Source organism: Megalops cyprinoides, chromosome 13 (genome assembly GCF_013368585.1).
Source record: "Megalops cyprinoides isolate fMegCyp1 chromosome 13, fMegCyp1.pri, whole genome shotgun sequence".
Lineage (NCBI taxonomy): Eukaryota > Metazoa > Chordata > Actinopteri > Elopiformes > Megalopidae > Megalops > Megalops cyprinoides.
In genome coordinates, this window is record NC_050595.1 from 8,458,747 (window position 1) to 8,481,944 (window position 23,198).

General features: G+C 42.7%; 1 protein-coding gene across 1 annotated transcript; it reads right to left on the reverse strand.

Moving 5' to 3' along the window:
- Positions 1-1,152: 1,152 nt before the first annotated feature.
- On the reverse strand, positions 1,153-23,031 carry LOC118788126 (switch-associated protein 70-like). Its single transcript, XM_036544005.1, has 12 exons — positions 22,936-23,031; positions 17,967-18,107; positions 14,187-14,360; positions 11,873-12,100; positions 10,599-10,745; positions 9,979-10,087; positions 9,215-9,396; positions 4,382-4,489; positions 3,212-3,378; positions 2,869-3,067; positions 1,579-1,675; positions 1,153-1,491 (listed from the first exon to the last, which is right to left on the reverse strand). The coding sequence occupies exons 1-12, from the start codon at positions 23,029-23,031 to the stop codon at positions 1,373-1,375; spliced, it is 1,767 nt and encodes a 588-aa protein (XP_036399898.1). The 3' UTR covers positions 1,153-1,372.
- Between the last annotated feature and the right edge of the window lie 167 nt (positions 23,032-23,198).

A 23,198-nucleotide genomic window follows, 5' to 3' on the forward strand; every position in this document is an offset into this window, starting at 1 on the left:
TATGCTGCACATACAGTGCCAGTCAAACATTTGGACAGACCTGATTAAGATAAGGGGAAACATACATTCAAAGACATCTTGATCTGAAGCTTGATCTAAATGCTTAAATGCTTGAAATTTATTTCTTAGCCTAATACAAGAAGTGAAGCTGATGCCTATGTATGAATTTCTTAAAAAAAAAAAACCATTAAAAATATTATTTTTGGCTACTTTGAAGAATCTAAAATATAAGACAGTGACTTTTTTGGTCACTGCATAGCCCCATTTGTGTTATATCATAGTTTTGATGTGTTTAATATTATTCTAAGTAAAAATAAAGAAAAACCCTTCTATGGGTAGGTGTGTCCTAACCTTTTACTGGTACTGTACCTGTGACAGTACTCTAAAATACACATTGCACATTTGACATTGGGGATTTAGTTGTTTTATTTTCTGCATTAGTATTATGTCAGAGGGATTGTTGTTTTATGAAACATTTGTCTTCAGCACAATACAAAAGAAATTAACAAGCACAAATGTAAAGTCATAAGAAATATGTACTATTTGACAAATGACCTCCTTCTCAAAACCATAATATAAAACTCTATTTGGTCCTTAACTAGAAAATGCACTGTACAAACCACAACAACATGCCAGACTTCCCCAAGTGTCACCTTATTTTTAGTCAAGATTTAAAGATTTAAAGACTATAGTACATACAAACACTCAGTATGTAATGTGATGTGGCAGAAGCAGCTAAGGCATGGGTGTTAACTTGTTTTGAGATATAAATTATTGTATTTGCTATAACACCTACAGAACTAAGAATAACTTAACAATGGCAATATTAGGCAGATCATTCATATACTGTAAATAACAGCAGGGAAATCTTCTTTTGAAATAATAAGACTGTCAAATTTATCCTTTGAACATTTTGGCAACCAAGGTTACAGAAAATAGAATACAAAAAAATCACAGTTAAAAGACAAAAAACCCTCAAAAATATGGAATGTGTTTTTTTAACAAATGAAAAGTATCAAATTTCTCCAAAACAGCTGCAAATAAGCCTTAACAAATCAGACACGCTATGATATCATGTGTGGTTGTGGTAACTAATGCACAGTTCTAGGTCATTGGCTTCACTAAAACCCACAACATCTCCCTCTCCCCATCCTTATGACCTTCATGGTACACTACCTAACCTCTCTGCTACACTACTAGCTGTAAGTGAGATGCTGAATTTTCCACAGCTCTGTATTTGTGGCTGGTGCATAACTGGGAATGTTACATTTAACACATAACCTCTCTGCTATGTCGAGGCGACGTAACAACATTGCAACAACGCCACAGCAACGTTGAGAGAGAGCATTATGCGTCATGCAGGAATGGTCCCCTATTGGGCAGGGTCGTGTCTGTTCTTCTTCTGTTGCCACTCCTTCTCCCTCAGGTCCAGCTCTCCTTCAGTGAAGGCTGCAGGCCCCCAGTTAGTGATCTTCTGTGGCCCCTTTGCCCCTGCGAGATAACAGAGGGGGGCAGGGTGAGGCGGGAGGGTGTGGTCAGCACATCCGCTCTGAAGCCGTTGCCCTGCTGTGTCCTTACCTGGCTGAATGAGACGGATCAGTCCCTCGTGGTGGGCAACCTTGTCCTTCCAGTTCCTGGTTTTACTGGCCGCCTTCTCCAGTTTCTTCATCGCCTCCTGTTGAACACGAACATACAACACCAGGCGTAAGTCTACTATGTAAAGCATTTCCACCAAACCAGCCTTTGTTCTCACACTGCTGCGGCACTGTGGCGTAGTGGTAAGGAACAGGGCTCATATCCAAAAGGCTGTGGGTTCAGTTTCCAGCTGGGGTACAGGCGCTGTACCCACAGGCAAGGTACGTGACCCAAATATCCAGCTTTATACATGGACAACATGTAAGCTGCTTTGGCTAAGAGTGTCTGCTAAATGGCAGTAATGTATTGACCTTTTGACAATGTATCTTCCTAATTTTTTTTACTGTGATTGTGTTTTTGATTCAGCTTGTAAAAATATAAAAATATTTTTAAAACCTAATAATAATATTCATGAAACACAGATTATTTAAAACAATGAAAAATAAATGAAAACAAATATCTGAATGGAGAATTCAGCACATGGTACACTTCAGCTTTATTATATAATGTTATGTGACCACTAGATGGCGACCCTAACCAGTTTCCAAAAGCCTTTGCAGATGAATAGAATGGATCGGCACTTTCTGAAGACAGCCTTACTGGGAGGGTTTTCTACTTTGACAGACCACAGAATACAGGGATGTGGCACACTGTGATGACAGACCACATGATTGTTCTTTGGATAGTTCTGCAAAGTCAGGAAGTCCAGCTAACAGTTCAGTTCAAGGTTGTGGTCGAGGGAACTGTTTCTGACTCATTGCTTAACTGAAACCCAGGGAGTCACAACAAAAATTACCCTACAGCTCTCCTTCACATGTGAAACAGCCACTGCACGCTACCAGGAAACAGAGAAACAGAGACAGATCCACTGCCTTCCGCAGAACTTTGGGAGACAAAGCTGTGATGACCACTGCACATACAGCACCAAAAGAGAGAGGCCTTCGCATGAGAAACTAGTAATTGCAACAGGAGTCTCTCACTGACTGCAATATTATGTCAGTAGTGCAATTGTGAAATTCAATAATTCACATGTAAGTAGGGTAATTTTTGTAGCTGTTGAAGTGTAAACCTCAATAATTCTTGCCATCGAGGAGAAGAAATAAGTATCGGTACTTTTCTTTTTTAAGTTAATTTGATTCATGTAAAGCTAAAATGTATCTACACCGATCATGAAATAGTTTGCTGTAACATTCCCACACCAGCTAGGCGGTGAGGTGGTCAGCGTCCCCCCACCTCATACTGCTCCAGCGCCCCCTTCCTCTCGCATTCCAGCTGCTCCAGCTGGAACATGGCCGCCTGCAGGGCCCTCTCCTTAGCCAGCCGCTCGCTCTCCAGCTCCTGCTTCTCGGCCTCCGTCTGGGATAGCGCCCTCTGCTGCTGCAGGTGCATGTGCTCCAGCTCCGCCCGCTTGGCCGCCTCCTCCTCCAGCAGCCTGCAGGGATGAGGGTACGCGCGTCCACCGCAATGCGTACGCGCACACATGTACGCAGGACGCGCACACAGACAGGCTGTGTGTGTGTCCAGGTGTGAGGGGGTGTATGTATGGCGGTGCGAGTGTCTCTGTGCGGATTCTGACCTGGCCTGAAGCCTTCGCATCCTCTCCTCGTCCTGCCGGGCCTGCCTCTCGTCCTCTAGCGCCTCCTCTAGGCGGTGGTACATGTCCTCCAGCTCCCGCACGCGCTGCAGGTACTGCTCCAGCTCGCTCGACTTCTGGGCCACCTGAGCCTCCATCTGCTGACGCACCTGAGAACACACACACACACAGCGACACAGCACGATGTCACCAGCGCCAGACATTGCACCCCACATTGCTGATCTCAGACCAGCAGGCATAATTTGGATCTGTCTGAAACAGTTAAGTTCTAGGATGCCTTCCATGAAGGGACTGGCTTGGAATAAACACAGTGGAACAGGAACAGATAACCAATATAACAGATAATCAATATGGATGATGAGGTCTGAATGGTAAATTTCTTTGTACCTCACACAGTCAGCTAGATGAAAACAAAAAGCCAAAAACTTTTCCAGAACTGCTCGACTAGAACTCCTGGAGGTTAGGACTAACCCTGCGGTAAGCTTAAGAAAGGCTTTTAAAGGAATTGTTTCATTACATACCCTACTGTATAAATGTACACACAATGAATTACACAATACAATATAATAAGCAGTCCTGGTTGTCCTAGATAAAGACAAAAATAGGTAACATGATACATTGTTCACAGTGCAAAACTGATATTTCCAAGAATTACAAATAAGGAAGTAGAGGTCTAAAGTAGGTACTTCCTAAAATGTACAGACCTTGACAGGAACATGGATATTTCACTGATCCAGTGCTCGGTTTAGGTGGCTTTTCACACAGAGGATAAAGTGCTTTTTGTTTGTAGTGCTTATGAGATCTGTTACAGTGTAAACTACCCTAGAGCCAGATATTAATGAGCAAACTGCTGCATTGCAGAACTGATGAAGAGTCCAGAACATTTAATAAGGGGATAAATAATTACCTGCATGAAGAAGTGGTGTGGTATTACGGTTAGGCACATAGCTTGTAACCCAAAGGGTGGTGGTCTGTTACTTGTGTGAAGTGATAATTCTATCTACAGGGCTATTTGGGAGGGTCACTGTTGAAGCCACAACAGAGTAATGCTCGTCAGATTTGTTCTGTGGTGGTACTTCCTGCAGACTGGGACAGCAGAATTCTGAATGTGACAGTTAGTGGGGAATGGAGCAGGGGATTGTGGGTACTCACCATTTTCTCCCTCTCCAGGTCCATTCTGTAGCGCTCCTGCAGCTCCCTCTGGGTCTGCATTCTCCTGTACTCCTCCTCGGCTGCGTTGGCTGCCGCGTCCTGCAGTTTCTGCCAGATGCCCAGAAAGAGTAGAGGCATTGAGCCGGAGCCTGTGTCGGCAGGCCAGGGAGACCTCAACAACAGCCGCTCCCACAAAAGGCCAGCGAAGCTACATTCACAAAGCGCTTGTCCCCTTGCTAAGTTAGGGGAGCCTTTTAGTGTCTCTGAAGAAAGTCATCTCAGAGATGCCAACTGCACACTGTGAAAACACCTTTTGTGAGTTTTTTTTTAGTTGCCTGTATTTGCTTGTTTCTGTCAATGAACATCCACAGAGAGCTGGTATTATTTGCCATGCTTGGTGTTGCCCCCTTTTTTAGGCTGGACAATCAATCATCATACATCAAAAATAAATCCAATAGTGACATACATCTAATTTCACAGACATATACTGAGGTTTAGAGCTCTCACAATACATATAAGAATAATATGCATTCTAAAACAAGGCCACAAGTTAAAAAAATGCTCTTCATCAAAATATGTCACCTTAAGAGCTACCATTTAAGATAAGAGCAGAACTGAAGACTCAGTTGAAGACTAAATGACAAAATGACTCAGTACCTCATTTTGGATAGCTGGCCTGTGATTCAAAGCCCCCTGCCTTCTGGATGATCCTGTCCCAATCCTAACTGAGACTTCCTATATAACTTTGCCTGGTTCTCACTGAAGCGAACATGGCAAGGCCTCCAGGTCTAAATACTTATTTAATTTATGTAATTTCACGTCATTTTTTAATGAAATTTCGAAATAAATATACAAATAAATATATAAAAGTATGAATAAACATACAGAAGTATTTAAACCAACAAGTAGGAAACAAGTAAATCACACTTTAAAATAGCCTAGAGGTTGTAGTGCTATTTCAAAGCTCTATTAGCTGGCTATAGCTTAACAGTGATTTCAGTCACACGTATGATAGGTAGCTGGTTAGGGAAACACAAGGGGAAAACACTATATTGTCATCTTTTACCCAGTGGAACCGCCAGATTCCTCACGGCAATATTTTTCTGGGAAACATACTGATACAGAACCATGTGCCCAATATGCAAGAGAATCCAAAAAAAGACGTATGTACCGTGGCTTTCATAGGAAGAATAACAAAAACACATACACGTTAGCATGTCTGCGAGAAAAAAAACGTTGTTCACAGTTAAGCCCAATGACAGCAAACATTTTTAGTGCATTCATGAACTCTCTTTATGGTCATTAATACTTTCTGTGCAGGTGTCTGTCTACCAGGGTATTTTACATATGAGAGTTTTGGTTCTCTTCAAATAAACCCCAAGTGTGAAAAGAGCACATGCAGCCCTGTGATGATACAACTAAATGACAAAGAAAATGAAAACAAAGTAATTCAAGGAGAGGACAGTGGTTAAAATGTTCCCAACTTATTAATCTATTTAAAAGAAGAGAACATAGTGTTTTGACCTATATGGTCTGATGAAGACCTAAAAAACTTTTTTTTTCCACTTGGGAGCTTTTAAACCATGAGTCGAAGCATTTAATCTCCTCGCCTTCCCTCATAGTGATTCCAAAATGTGTCCTTCCACATATTAAACGTTTTCACTTGGGAACATTACAGGCACATGCAGGTATACGGCGGCGTGTGGGCGGCAGTGTAGCATAGTGGTTAAGGAGCAGGACTCGTAACCGAAAGGTTGTTGGTTCAATCCCCGCTGGGTCACTGCTGCTGTACCCTTGGGCAAGGTACTTAACCCACAGTTGCCTCAGTAAATATCCAGCTGTATAAATGGATAACATTGTAAAACAACTGTAACCTATGTAAGTCGCTTTGGATAAAAGCGTCTGCCAAATGAATAAATGTAAATGTAAATGTATACTCATTTATATGTTTTCAGCACATGAAGGACATTCCGCACTGCCTCACGCTGCACTGACATGAGGTCAAAGGTCTGACTTGATGTTTGCGCCACTTAACACATGGATGAAGGGCCATTCTATTTTCAGTCACGCAGGGGGGGGAAGTGAAACCGACATTTGACAGAAGCGACTCCCAAAACACCTCCCACCCCTGCTGCTGCCTCTCCTAACATGACCCTCCCCTCAGTTGCTGAGCTGAAACCACCGAAGGGTGAAATCATTTCTTATAAGGCATTGCTGCTTTAGGTGCACAGAGGAAGCGGTCACTAGACATCTGCCCAGCTACATAAATACAGAGATACTGGGACTTATCATGTGCTATCAACAACCCATATTGATAAAAACCTGCTTATCAGACTTACTAGACTGTAACTCATGTATCAATATTTCTAAACATTTAAGCAATATAACATATTGAAAATACTGTTGGTTAATGATTATTTGTAGTGTATCTCTGCTCACACCACAACAGTCCTTGTCGTATCATACCTGACAGGCCATGATCGCTTTTGCGTTTTGTTGTAATATTGTTCTCCATTTTTGTTGAGAACTTCATTCATGAAAGTGAAACAGCTCCAGGGAGAGTTGGTATAAAGAGCAAATGAAACAAAAACAGTGAATTTCTCTGTCAGAAAAACAACCTGACAGCGGGGAGGTGGGTGGGTGGCTGGCTTACCCAACACAACATTTTCAACTCAGAGTCTAATACTGGTAACCCAGCCACAATGGCAACTGTGGTCCACTAAAATTCCTCTTCAGGAAAACCCATTCATTTAAAGAAGAGACCCCTTTGACAAACATCAGCATACATATCCAGGCCTACCTCTCAAGCGGGAAATGGTACCACTTCAGAATTATAACCTTTGTGATTGTTGTTACCTGGCTGTGAAGGTTTTTTGTGAGAAACTCCTGCACTAAGTAAGTTGGAACTCACAGATGAATCAGAGTGTAGCAGGTCTATGAGGAATGCCTGAAACGATAGGTACTGTTTACTTGTGTACTCTGGTGTAATTAGAATGACCTCCCTAGTCCAGCCCTGTGAGTTACGTCTCTGTAGTGGGAATGTGAAGGACAGGGTTCCTCATGTTAGTGAAATATTGTTGGCATTCAGCCCTTTTCAAATGACAGTTGAGCCCACAATAAGGGAACTTATTGTCACAACAGTTCTAATGTTTGTTTGCTTGTGCACTTTATCAGCTGGTTATCATCATGCCTGTGAGTTCCCTACCCAAACAGTTTGGCTCAATTTCCTTATTTAGGAATTCAAAAAATATTACCTCAATAACAAGGTAGGCTGCCAACATCCTACAAATTGATCGTTCACATTTTAATTGAAACATTAACTGTTACAGGTAACAAGGAAACAGATATGGTTATTAGTTGTAGTGGTACATAAAATACAGTGGACTTTATCATTTATTGACTCCTTTAAAGACGAATGTGTCTCTTAAAATTTTTCAACTATTTACTTTTCAAAGTAAGTGACAAGTTTTGCTTACATACAATGCGCCACATCTTAGTTACAGCCACATGCGGTGAGATACTGGCAGAAAGACATCATCAGTTTTAGGTGTGTGGTACTGCTGCTTGTCAGAGAGCCGTGTATTAATATGATTAAAACAGGAAAGGGTGTACTGCTCTGGATGGGTCCTTTTCTCAAGGACAAATTCCCAATGAAGTGAAGCTGGGTAATGAATAATAAGATGCTGTGGATACACAATAAACATGAAAGGGTAAATGATCAAAGGTGTTGAGCAAAGAGGTTGAGCATTGAGAAAAATGCGCCCCCCCCGCCCCCCCTTCAAGAGCCACACCCAGATTCTCACACTTACTACTGACACCTCAAAGGACACAGTGCAAGGTTTGGAGGTTTGGAGGGATGGAAACTTAACCTATTGTAAACAGCAAGCTAACAAAAGAACTTCTGTGATACCAGTTTCTGTTTCAGGTGTTTCTCAGTATCAGTCCAGGACAGGATGTATTCAGGGACATTCACCTTGCTGCACTGCTCACACTACCAAGTGCCTGAACAAAACTCCCTGACAATACATTCCCCGACTGTGCAACATCCCTCTTCAAAGTCCTTCCTTCGTTCTTTCTTCTTATTCCAATAAAATAATTGTTCACTTATTTAATAAGTGAACACAAACCATCCGTGATATGTGGTGCTTTAGGCTGTGTTATGTTGGAAAACGTCCAGAGGAACTGACATGGCTGAGACTAAACTCTTTTCAGTCTTTTTAGTCTAAACTCTTTTAGTCTTTTTAGACTAGACTCTTTTCTGCCATACACAGCAGGTGCACCCCTCACTCAGTGACCCAACTTCATTCTGTCCCAGGATTTGTTGAAACAAACTCTCATGTGGGTTTTTGTGCTTTCTGCCCAATCATTCACTGTTTCATGATGTGTTAATATCTGTGGCTGGCTTTCTCAGGTAAAGCATCACCTGCACTGACCCTTCACCCCCGCACCACCCTCACCTGGGCAGGGGTCATCCTGCGTGACATGTGTAACTTCCGAGAAAATTTTTATCTCTGTTACAGTTTGCGTTTTAATTACAGGCTACTCCCTATAATATGCATATTGGATAATTGCGTGCTCTGTTTTATATGACAGCATGCAGCCGGTCCCTCTTTTAATCCCACCAATTTGACTTATTCCTGTTATTTGCATAGTCGGGTTAAGAGCAATATGTCTCAATAAATCTGGCCGGCTAGTTACTTCCGTGGTCTCAGGCTTTTAAAGAGGCGGCTGCTATTTTCAGAGACAGCACAGCAGCACTAGGGGGTGAACACGGCACACGCACGTGTGGCGGATCCGGGGGGGGGGGGGGGTTTTTGGGGGGGGGTTCGGTACCTTCCTCATGGCCTCCAGCTGCCTTTGCTTGCGCTCGTTGGCGACCTGCAGCTCCCTCATCCTCTCCTCCAGCTGGTCCTGCTCGGCCTGCAACCTCTGCCGCAGCTCCCGGCGCCTCTGTCGGGCCTCACGGTGCGGGGGGGGCAGCCCCAGGCGCAGCAGGTTCACGGAGCTCTGGATGGCTGGGGGGGGGCAGGGAGTGGCACAGTCAGGACCCCTAAAACCGTAGCCTGAGCATCCCGTGGCAGTCACGACAGCGGACAGGACAGGTCACTTTCCTTGCACAACCAACACCCTTGTTGTCAGGTTGCATCTTAGCTACCCTGCCCAGTGATCTTCTTAAATGTTTCTTGCCACATTACTCTGAGGTATGGTTGTACATGTTTAACTTTATGCACTGTAGCACCTATTCTGCTTTTGGGATGGCACTGGTCGTACTATCTGTACTTTATGTGACATATTGGCACATGTTGAGATGTGGTCTGTTGTATTCTGTGTGTAGCGCTGTTTAGAAGACCTTACCTCATGTACTTTTGTACCCTTGTTTTCTTGTGCTTCTTTGGAATGCTCTCACAGTAATTAACACACAGCAGAACTGCACACTGTAATTCTGCCTTGCATGTGGTCAGGGTTTCAGTACTGTTTCCATGTCAGCTATGTCAACTGTAACCCAACTACTTGGCAGAAAAAATGGCTACAGGAACCTGTTCATCTTCATTTTTAAGTTCCTCCCCATCCAAGGATGCCATTCCATCATCTCCTACCTTGAATCCACTCCTGCTTCTTCTTTTTGTCAGGTGCACTGATCTCAAAGCTCTTGTCGGCACATTTGACGATGAAGAGGCATTTTTTTCCCTCCTTGTCCGGCAAAGACTGCAAAGAGAGGAGGTAATTTAAGATCGCCCCCAGCGCCCTTGTCTGGGTCAATCTGATAAAACGGAACAATGCCTCAGGAAGCTGGGGCACTAAGGTGGGCCGCGAATTGAAATACATGTCTTTGTTGAGAGAAGCCCACCCTCCACAGTGACCTGGCGAGATAAAACTGTGGTCTCACCAATGTTATCTGAGGTCACCCTCTGGCTGCTCTTTAAGTAGCTCGTCAAGTAACCAGTGAGGCCTGTCAAGCCTAAACTAACACATTAAGAGGATATTTTCTTAAGCCAGAGTCAGTAGGCCCATTAATTTTCAAACAACTGACATCAGTAGTCATTTTAGTAGTCAAATTATCTGTAAATGATTTAGTAAGTTAAGAAAATAATACTGTAGTCATAATAAATATTAGAAATACTGAAACAATACTGTGGTAGCAACACTGTGTAATGTGTGGAATATACAGACACACAACTGATCTGCACTGCTAGTTTGTAAGAGTCAGCCCTTTTACCTCCACACAGCAGTGTCGGTCCAGTAAAATGTCCCCCTTCTTCTCCGTCATGTCCTCGCTCACGTAGTAAGACATGGAGTGCAGCCGCAGCACGAACCACCGCTCTGTCCAGTTTTTCCTCTTGTGACCCTTTTTGATCATGTAGCCCTGTGGCGAGGAGTGCAAATAGAACTGAGCCGGAATACTGACCTTTCCACACACAAGCATCTCTCTCACAGCGCTGTGTAACTTTCATTTTTGCTAATCCTTGCGTGGGGTTCCACATATTCATTTCATTGATATCGATGTTGGTGAATTTGATCCTCGACATCAATTAATGGCCAAGAAGACCCTACACTGTTAATTTATTGCACCGTAAACCTGCTGTATGTGCCTATTATCAGTTCATCGTCAAAGACAAATACACAAGCGTTACTTCAACAGCTTCTGCAGTATACATTTACTTATTAATGTATACAATTTGAAAGAAACGCAGACTAGTAATGTCTGCCAATGTGAAGCAGGGCCCTGCCGAGGTGGATTATTCTCTCACTGTTTGACGAGAACATTCTCTGTAGGGCTATGTGCTAATGTTTCAGCACAGATATTGTATATTACAGCCAGATATTCGATTCCTGCTTTCCTCCTGTCCTCCCTTCAACAGATACAGAACTTTCAATGTTAAGTACACAGTTCTAACCAGCTGGCCAATATATATCTATATCAATATCTACGTCATCAGTGCTGAAGCTGAAGTTCAGGCCCTGGCTGCTCCCCTGGCCGGGGGTAAGAACTCAGAACAGACGTTGCCAGGCAGTGGAGGCTACTTGCCATTCTGACCCTGGATCTTTCAGTCAGGGCCAAGGGAGAGCTGGTATAACCAGAGCCTCAAAGGGTGCCATTCATGCCATCTGCAGCCATAAAGTCAACACAGCACCAACCGAGCAGGGATACCGTTACAGGCTGCGCCGTTGCTAAGAATTCTGAGGATTGTACAACAGCAGGCTCTGCTCATGACAAGGAATAGGGATAAGACTGTGGAATAATATGCGCCACTCGAATTGCCCTGAAATCAAGACTTAACAGAGCACATGTGGACCTTGAGCACTTTGAGACCGAAAGTTCAAATGCTAGGTGAATGTGAAAGCAGCGAAGTTGAATGTACAGCTAAGAGGGCGTTTCTGGAGGGCCTATTTTCACGAGCAGTGAGGGTGCACTAAGAGGGATGGCAGTGGGGACAGGGCCAGGCAGGGAAGGGCGGGGCAGAGCGGGGTCAGGTGGGGCAGGAGACTCACCTGTTTGAACACATCCAGGATGAGCTCCAGGAAGACCTCATTGATGCCCATGGAGACTGTCTGCGGGTGCATTCCCTTGCTGAAGTGGCCCATGCCGATGAGCTCAATGAACTCCCAGGCGTTCAGGCGATACTGCCTGGCGCTCAGGTTCGCCTTGTAGTTCTCAAACCTCTCCTCCACCCAGGTGCTGCCCATGGCGTCCGTCAGCTTCCGCAGGAAGTACTCGATCTGATGGTTAAAGCCGCAGGACAGAGCGTTACTACACGCCAAGAACATTACTGCATACTGTACCAACAGATAGTTGGTACAGTATGCAGCTGATGGAACATAAGAGGAGACAATGTCGAGAACAATGACTTTCCTCCCACATTTAATTCTACTGCAATATGTAATAATTCTTTCACAGAAATGAGATAGAAAGTCCAAAATGATGATATTTTCCACTGAGACAAGTTAGTTTGCAGCATCAATGCAGGAATTAATGTGGCATTAATGTAGGAGTATCACACTATGCACATTCTGGGGTCATAATGCTGCAGGAAGCAACTTACTTCCTGTTCTGTATTTGTGGCTGAACAATGGAAAAGGCTCGGTATTATAAACAGGGCTTGTTACAAATAAACTCAGACATAAGCTAAAAATAAAGTTCTAGTTGACATAAATTCAAAGACCACAGGGACCCGTTTGAGAAAGTAGTATTTTTTTTCTTCATCCCCACGGGGACCACAGATCCTCAGGTCAGTATGAAGGATGCCCTCACTTACCAGCGGTGTGTAAGGGTCACACAATATTTCTAGTGACAGCCATGCTCCAAACTGAGATTATGTATGCACAAACAACGAGCAGTCAAATGCAGCAGGTGTTCCACCAGCTTTGCATCAGAGGTGGACACCCCGGCTTCAGAAAGTAAAAGTCCTGCCGCGTATTTGTTCCACCCATGCACTACACCAGCTGAATTTAATTAGCACAACTCTTCAGCCAGGTAGAGGAGCTAATCAGTGAAACCACCTTGTTTAGTGAATGGCTAGAGCAAATACATGGTAGGACTTTTACTTTCCACCTCTGCTTGGCGTGCAATAGGTGCTCCTCATTACAAAAAAGGCAAGTGGGCAACAAGAAAGACTCCTCTCTGCAGTCAACCTCTGCATGCGTGCTTATCTCAGATGAGCAGACTGTTGTTAACCGATGCACTGTATGCATCGCTGGCTGAATGAGGCAAGTCTGAGACACAGAAAGGCCTTGCAAAAGACAGTGAGTGGACTGCACACCATGCAGTTACGGGTGTCAAGACATTATCATTATCATTATTACGCATATCCCTTTTTTCAATGTTTTTTTACCCTTTATGCAGCCCTGCTTTGGAATCACTAATTGCATATGAAATGCTAGTCTCACTGTGACAACCAGTGTACTCACACATGAGTGCTAAGGTATAGCAAATGCAATCCTCTGATGCATTCTTATACAAATGAAAACTATTTTTCACTCTGCAGTTGCCCAATACCGTTCTCTGAGCTAAGCATCAATTGTACAATGGGTGTGGCTTCACTGATGTCATCCAAGCCACCCGTAGGAACCTGATGAGACACAAGGAAAGCGGTGAGGCCAGCAACTCCTTCCGACATACTGAACCCCATCACCACTGAAACAAAGCCAATTTGTTTAATTGCGGAGGGCTCCCGGTCGTTACCGGCTGATGACATGGTTGGAGTAGAACCCAGGCTGTAGCGTTGCGTGCGCTCAAAGTGAAAGCTTAAACTATGGAGATACTTTAAAGATAAAAGTATATGCAGTTCTACTTCAGGCTGAGAACTTAAGCATCATTATCTGGAGACACAGTTGGCGCTATGATTTCTAATCCTGTGAACACGTTCAACTGCTCAGCCACGATTCTATTTTAACTCTTCTAAGAACAGATGTGTTCACTTGAACAGTTGGTCAAACCACAATAAACAAATGATTTGCTTAATCGTTATCTGCCAGAATTTGCATGGTGTGCACCCGTATTAACGGTAGAACCGCCCTTGACATAATTTCGTATCACACCTTTGACAATCTAAATTAAGAATTAGAAATCATGATTGCAATTTCAATATACAGTTCAGTAGATATGAATGTCCATACAGCCAAAGGCTGAAGTTAAACATCCTCTGAAGTCCCTTTGTGAAAATGTATTTATTGACATGACTAGTGAATAACAATGAATAACTTCTAAACATCGACAGTCACCATGCTGTCCAAACCCATGATATACACTTGGAAGGAGAAGGGGCGCATGCCATGCACAGTGGAAGAGAAGCGCTCTCACACTTACCTCCTCGATGACAATGAACAGTGGGTACTTGTCCTCAGACAGGAAGTTGAAAATGCACCAGAGCTTGAAAGAGTCGTTATCTCTGATAAGCAGGTTGTTCGTGTTGAGGTTCTTGCGGGAGCACAGGGTCCAGCACATCTTGTTGACGTCCCCACGGTTAAAGTCATCCTGGACCTGCAGCAACAGCATACTGCCATCAGGTATTCATGCTCTATTGAGGAAAACTGAATGTGAATGGACCTGTGCTAAGATATCAAGCGTCTGTTTAAAATGTGAGGTGGTAATATTCCATTGTATATGTATGATCTGACTCCAGATATCTAATATGTAACAGACATTAACAAAATACTCTTTATCCCTTTAAATATATTCAGCTCAGCTTCCAGTGGAGACAGGTCTGAAGGCAGGGTAGTTGTTTCAAAAGGGTGCCAGCCGTATGAAAGGGCAATGTCCTCTGTGAGCACTTCACTAATTGACACTGGTGTTAGCTACATTGCCATGGAAACTGCTGGCAAGTTTACTGTAAAATCTAACCGATAAGGGGCACATCTGGTGGCCTGCCAGCTAGACCTGAACAAAGAACCAAAAGTGCTATTGATGTCTGGAGAGTCTCAGCGACCCACCCAAGCAGAGAGACCGATGTTGGTCCCATGCTGGTCCAGATGTTCCAGATGTGTAACACTGGTGGCTCTCAGTTCAGACTCTTTATTCAACAATTATACTCGCAGGTCAAAAGCAACATGCGGTGCTTTAATCTCACGCAGTTACAACAGGATCAAGCAGTGCCAATGACTTAAAGTTATAAAACAGTTATGGTGGACAGTTATTGTCTACATATTTACCCATTAAGGCTCAAATACAGTATGTTGTTTACATTTGTAATACCTTCCACATGGTACAATTTTCTTGATGCTTGTACAACAAAACAACAGTAAAATACAGAAATACTGAGTGCTACACTCACTCTAAGAATAACACACTACTAAGGGCTCCTAATTGGCTCAGTCAGCTAAGGTGCTCCTTCAAACAGAAGCCTGGGGCCTGTGGCCCCGGTTTGCATAGAGCTATGTCATCAGCCTTCAATCTGTTACTGGCTTTGTTCTGCCAGGGTAGGGATGGGCTCATTGCCAGGCCTCCCTCATCTCATCTCTCTCTGGCACTCCTGTGACACGTCAGGTGCCTATAAGATGCTTAGATAACGTCAGTGGAGGTGTGCCTATCCTCCAATCAGTTCTTGCTTCACTGTGGTACACCGAGAGAATAGTACTTGAGTGGAAAAAGGTTGCTGCAAGTACATGAGTGTTTCAAAGGAATATATCTGAATTATATTCTGTTCCAAAAATATTTAATGGGAAAAGCCTGTGTATTACAGGATTTTTTCAGTTGTAATATCAACTGGAGAAGAAGAAAGATTTTCAGATCTGCATGAAAACAACAAACCTCAAATTTTTTAAAAGTCTCACTGGTACAGAGCACTGGTTAGGGCATGAACTCCAACAGATTCTATTCAGATTGAGATATCCCTGAGCCACTACTACAGAAATAAAAACAACCTGCAAATAAGTACCAGAAAATGCTGTGTCATATCATATTGTCAGATATTAATGAACAAGAAGAAGCAGGAACCAGCTGCTGTTGTGAAGACAGGATTAAAAAAAATCCCTCATTTAATGATGTCATCTGCACAATTCCCTGCCTCTCCTCCCCCTCCCTGTCAATCACAGAGGTTCTCCTTCTTTCCCTGGCCCAACAATTGCTGCCTTGTTAAGGCTAAGTAGTTCCTTTTGGCTCTAAATAAATATCCATTTGCATTCACAAGGGTAAAGAGAGGAGGTGCTTTCTACATGGTCTTCAATGAGAGGGCCCCAGCATTGCAAATAAAACATTTTGCTGTGGAAGGATTCTACCACAGAGGACAAAGAGCAAGAAAGCGTTTCAATCGTATTAGACAACATCGGCTCCCAGAGAGGTGACGCGTGGCGACATAATGCTGTTCAGAAGGAAAACATTGATTTCACATGCTGTAAATACTGCTGAGAGACATGACATCAGACTTCCATCCATTAACTGGGTGCTCAAGGAAATATTGCTGGATACAAGGGAAGCATGCCTGCAATAGAGAAGATAACTTAAATGTATTGTATGACAGCCACATCAATAGTTACTTATTTTAACAGGACAAAACTTGCCATTACATCAGTACATGGGCAAGGTTTCTCTTTGACCTGGGGAAGTCATAATGGCCAACAACTATGTCAAGTATGTTTTGCTATAGGTAATTTAAAACTGAAGCCGACCTTCTTTGTCTTCAGGTGAGACTGGAATGCAGTGCAGCTTCCTGATCTACAAACTTTCTCTCTCAGATGTGGTTGCCAAATAATTAATATTGTACATGATACCAACATAAGTCAAAGTTTCTCTTCCTTACATACTGCTTATCAAACTGTTATAACCAGATAGGACATGTCTTCTGCTTATGTTGACCTGAGGGTTTCCCTCATGTCTTTTTTCATAGCTCACTGTCTTTTGGTCAAAGTCTATCATCACTGCAGCGGATGCACTGCAAATTCATTTAGGAGTGAAAGAACGAGAGGAATCTGGTGCACTTGGGAAACAATAAAACATGCATGACCGTAACAGCAGTCTGTCTGGCTGAATAAGTCTGCGAGGGAGTGAGGGACATAAACAAGGGACAGCTTCCTCTGGGTTTCGAACTTTTCAGTCTCTGCTAGAGGGAGTGAGTAACCTGGACATTTTGACCCAAACTAAAACAATCCTCTTAAAGAACTCTGAGTGGTTTGCTTATGCTTATATTGTCATTACGCTAATTATTTTCACATTGAGACTATAGAATGGCGGTTACTGCATGTGATCACTTTTGTGTTAGCCTTTTTTTGGACATGGGGGTTGCTTAAAGCAAGTGCTGAAGAGATATGATTAAAATGAGGGCATAATCTTCTGTCCTGTGAAGCAAGCTGTGAAAACCCCTCCCTTTTGAAGCCTGTTTCTGTCACTTGTGCCTTGCCAACAAAACATTGCACTTGACTTTAAGGGCAAGAGAGAAACAACAAAGCCAGATCTTACTGTTAGTCTTCTAAAAAGAGTCTTCTAGACTGCCTGTGTGAATGCCACTGAGCACTTCTGAGGCAGAGAGTGTGATTGTAAAGAAAGCAAATCTGCATTTTTACAGCTTGGTTTTCAGTGCTGGCCCTGCTGCTTGGAAGCTGCCTTGAAGCTGTGACATTGCCATGGCAATACACTGGACACATGTACTGAAGGCTGAAATCACTGCAGTGTTACGTGTTGGGTGATTAGTGCCACAGATATCAGCTGTGAGATTTGCTTTTAAAACTGAAGGAAATGTTTAACAGCACAGCAGCCTTCTGCCTGTAAAGTTACATGTTAATACTAAGTAAGATTTACGTAAGCACATTTTACGTAGTATTGTATGTCAGCCTCAATGCTAAAAAGTACTGTCAGTATTACATTAATAAACACATGTAGGTTAGTGTGTTAACAAACACAACAAGGTTAGTTTATAAGACTCTCATTCATACAGTAAGTACTATGTAACAAGGTGTACTTGTTTGATATGTACGTAGCACTGACACATTATTTTCCTGGTATATGACCACAGTCGTGTAAGGTTAACATAATGTGTGGCCACCATGGGTAAATATTGCCCAAACTGTTAATAGCTGTTAATAACCCTTGTGAGGAAAGGAGGAAACAAACACATCTTAAGAAGCTAGTGAGTCTAGGAGGAGGAGAGGCACTTGCCTTGTCCAGTATGAACCGGTTCAGGTAGGGCATGTAACCCTGCGTGGACACGGGCCCCTCATCGTTGTCTTTGAAATGCTCTTCCAGCGCCACTGGGTCGTGAGGGACCCCCATCACGGTGCACAGGTTGTGGGACAGCACCTGCAGGGACATGCAATCATCATCCATACGGTCAGTGACCCATTCCGAGAGAGGACTGCCACTGGTGAACCAGACCATAAGGGGACCGTGCGATTGGTGCTGCAATAGTGCTGTCCTCCTGGCATCGCAGTCACAGACAAGCAAAAAAAAAAAAAACAAGGAACTAGGGTGGCCACAATTAACTTGTGATTATAATGTTTTATTTTGCAATGGAAAGATTATGAAAATGTCCAAGGTCTATGCTCAATTTGCAAAGGGCTAGAGCAGTTCATAAAAAGGACTCTATATCCATTTCAGAGCTGTATCAGTTGTATCTAAAGCCGTTTTCACATATGAACTCCGGACAAAGTGCGGAGAATCAGGTCCGGAAATTGGCCGGAATTGCCCTTTCACACATGTAGCACACAACAGGAGATTGTCCGTGACAGACGCGTTCTCACCTACAGGAAATACTCCGCTTTGGTTTAGGTGAGGGGCGGCGCCAAAAACTACGCAGCAGAAATCGAAAAAACTATGCTTCAAAAAAGTGGCTGTATTCGAAACCGCCTACTGCATACTGCGTACTACACAAGTATATACTGTATACTGCATGCTATTTTCAGTGTAGTACCCAGTATGCGACCATTAATAATTACATTTGTAGTATGTTACATTGTCGCTTAAAATCGTTGCGAGTTTAGAAACGTCCAGATTTCCTTGTGGTATTGTTCAGTTAGACGCCACTTGCATTCTCACGAGTGAAAACTGTTGACGAGTTCACGAAAAGCAATCGCGAGTTGAAGTGTTTTCTTTTCAATATCTTACCTTTCAGTGGTACGGGCACATAATGTGTCACGGAGGAGGAGAAGGCAAACATAGCTATTGTACTTTTGGGTAGCCTATAAAAAAATCACACATAGCCATCCAAATGGTGCTACCGGTACACATAATTTATTATTAATTATACATTTATTATAACAGGAAGGTAAGTTTTTGTTGTTCGCTATGTAATGTTAGGTCACCAATTCACCTATCTCACTATACCTATCGCTAAACTACAGCTTAGCTAGCTACTAACCAGATAATAAACTACTAACCAACGTTATTGATCATCGTAAGAGACAAGTTTTGGCAGTATAACTATAGCTAACTATCTCTTTAACGATCATTGGACTCAAAATAGCATGTATTTGGACATATCCGCAATGTCAACGAAACAGTGGAAAGCAATATACCGGCACGCAGAAAAGACTACGAAGTTTATGTTTGTATTCTTCCGGTTTCGCGCCAGTCGCATGACAGAAACGTCATCAACACACCCACTCGCTCACAGTGAATTCTCCGGAGCGTTGCCTGCCGTATTCACACATGGGCTCACTCCGACATGAAGTGGACTTTTTACTAGAGATGTGCATGTGTGAAAGACAAGTAATATTCATGATGTGTTGTCCTCTACCTCACTTGTAAGTCGCTTTGGATAAAAGCATCTGCCAAATCAATAAATGGAAATGTAATGATAAAACAATATAAATAATAAAAGAGCTATTCACTATGTTTGTCTTCCGAAAAACACGTGAAGAAGACAGATGCCCAAGCACAGATGTCTGCTCCTGACAATATTCTCTTGATAAAGTGAACCTGTAAAACTGAGTCCACACATTGCCTTTGTCGAGTAAAATGCTGTTTAACTGAAGAATACTTCAAATAAATAATCCAAAAGGTTTCAAATGATTACTAACTTGCATGGTAACCCAAACGGATGAGGTGAAAGGACTTTTTATTCATGCGTTGAGTTCTGAGACTAAATGCATGACGGCATCACGGCTCTTTGTGTCTGCTGCCCGAGCATCTACTGCTGGCACTGATAACGTTCGCCTGATAACGCAAAGCTGTCAAAATCTCTGCATATTTTTAACCCTCCAGAAGGAAACCCAGAACCCCTTGTTTAATTTCTCTTCTATATGCTGCGTTTCAGACTTTGCGCCTTTATCGATGTCTATGATGCTCCCAGCTAGGAGCAGAACTCCCTCTCAGAACATTGTAAGAAGACTGAATCGATCTTGCTAAACGAACTGCTCCGACTTAACACTTTGAAAAGGGGAAGTGCAAACTCGCACCTAGTGGAAGACAGCCAGTTTAGGAAATGTCTGGTGATAAAGATACCATGACAGAAACCCCTAGAGAGTACTGGCAATAAAAGTCTTGGTGCAACAGGTTGACAGATGTGATCACCAGTGTCTTATGTCCTTCCAGGGGTTTGGCAGGCAGAGATATAAAACATGCAGGACAAGGGGTCCTCCAGGAGAGGTTTGGGAAACGCTGCTCTAAACTAATGTAGGTTACTTTGAGGTCAAGACAGGAGCATTACTTTACCGAAAATAAAATGAGGCTTCTTTTAGAGGAAAGACTGAAATATAGACGGAGGAAGTGTAAGTTGACATCATCAGCAATTTTTTTAAAATTATTTTTCCTTTATGCAGTCATTTGTCAAGTTGCCAATTACAAATTAGGCTTGTCATACCGTGACAACCACTGCAATGTTCTGATACACTCAAACACAGCCAATGGCTATTTTCACACAAGACCCATAGTTCACCACAATGAAGTCAATGCCAGTTAGGAGTTTCTCCACTAATGTTATCCAAACAACCTGGAGGTGCCTTACAAATAGCAGGGTGCTAGAGAGCAGTGAGACGAAGAAACCTTGACAACCAATCAATCCAGGCCATAGGGCTCAGCCTGTACTCAAGACAAGCCCCTTGCCAACTGAGCCAATCTGGAGCCCCATAATCAGAAGTAATGATGAAAATTAATGTCTTATTCCTTTTAAGAGAAAAGTCATTATCTAATCTTGATTAGAAGGATTGTGGTGTAATGGGGGTCTCTACTGCAAGGGGCTTCCAGAGTCTAGATATTTTTCTTATCACAAAAGTATATTAACTAAAATGGAAAATTGCACGTAAGTGTGTTACACCAAAGGAAAATGGCATGGCAGCACTTTCACAAAGATGTCTCTGTCAGGAGGGTACAGGAGAAAGACTGACAAAGTCCTGTAGCAGTTGTACTGAATGTTGAGTAGTGCATACAACTGCTCACACAGCAGCAGCAAAGCTGGACTGGATATTGTCCACAAGATGCTGAGCTTGTCAAACTCTCTGCCCCTGCCAGGGGCTCTCAACCTGTACACAGTGGGCAGTGGGCCTGGTGACTGGCACACCGGCGTACATAGGCAATGAGTAATGACTGTGTCACGATGTCAGCCTGAGCTGAGGGAGGTGTTAAAACTGCTTTATTCGCGGGAGTGGGGGAGGACATCAGACACAGCATTAATCAATTGTCTAGTAATGGACTTTTCCTCAACATCCTGCTACCAATATTCCAAATGTGCTGTGATGTGAGACAAAGGTTGCTGATGTGATTCTGCAACACTGGATGAGATTCCTCTAGATTATAAGCAACTTTCGTTATCATTACAATATGAGTGGGAGAATGTTATCATCCTGTTAATGCAGACAGCAGTGTAATAGCTCCAAAGATATGTTGTTTTTTGGGACGGAAGTCCATGCTCACCTCTCAAAGGGTTCGTGAATTGTATTTCACTATACACTGTACATAAAGTTATGAAGTAAATGTAATTTTGGTGGAGACAGGGAACCGTGATGGGAAGAGTGTGTTAAAAATATCCCTGTATGGTTTGAAAATGATACTTATGCAGGTCACCGCTGTTACAGATACACTGAATATAAAATGTGTTCAGGTCGATAAAGGAACGTTTGCTGTTTCCAACTGCAGAGTTGACTTCCCATCTTTATCGTGTTTTTTTTTCAGTCATTCTGCAACACAACTTCTGTCCAATCAACAGCAAGAGCACAATGACTCTGCTTCAAGTTTCAGTGCTTTAATGTCTAACCCTGACACTCACACAATGATTTGTATGCTACATAAAAAATGATGAAGTACCTTACTATGACTCATTTAACTATCACCGTGAATTTTGGAATGCAGACACAGAAGTCACTCACAACAGATATATGTGAGTATATCACAGACTTGTATAATCCAGGAATGATTAGGTTAGCCCTTTATATATATATATATATATATATATATATATATATAAAATTACAGTCAATAATTTTTACATTTCCGTAGTACACTGCTATCACCCTTGAGCTAAGAGATGGAAAAAGGAAAACATTGCTGAACACTTGTCCACCACAAAGCAGGTGACTGAGTGCTGATTATGAGACAGACAATTCCTGGCAGCTAGCTGACTGTGACTCCATTCAAGAAGGTGCTGAGTACAAATAAAGTGCGTTAATGAAACTCTTCAGCTCTTAACAGTAACTGATACATAAGAACAATCCAAAAATATTTTTATACACCAGTGCATTACCAGAGTCAAACTCATTTAGCTGCCTATATCAAATAAATATGTTGGTTAGAGCAGGCAAGTGGTAACATCATTAGCACTTACTGTTCACTTTCCAAAAAACTGTTATGATAATTCATCCATCGGGATGACTTCAAGACAGCACGAGCAATTTAACAATTGTGAGGTTTTTCGGAGCGTTCGAAAGGACATAGTTTTCTGCGCGCACACGTCTGCCTGTAATTTATATAAATAAAATATGTCGGCAACATCTCAAAATAATTTTATTATCATATCTTGAAATCTCACGACAAGGACATGCTTTTTAAAATGCGATGTAGCTGTAAACTGCGCGCACCTTCTTCTCTTTCTCGTTTCCTGCGTCAGTGTGCAGCACTCACTTGAAATAACCAAAAACCCAGATTGGCAAATCATGCCCCAAACTACAAACAAAATTACAAACATTTCAAAACGTACCTTCAGTTGCGATTTGGATACTTTCCCACTTTTGTCCACATCCAAAGCCGTGAAAGCGTGCCATATTGGCTTTAGAAGCTCGACCCTTGATTCCATTCCTTTTCGTGTGCTTGCTACGGTTAGTTCCCAACTGTGTGAATGAAACTTTTTTTCAGCAGATAAAACGGGACATGGTCACATGATCAAAAACATGCCGTGTTCAAAGCACAGTAGTTATAGCACCGCTTAGCGCCGGCTGTGTATGGACATACGCGCTATTTCTC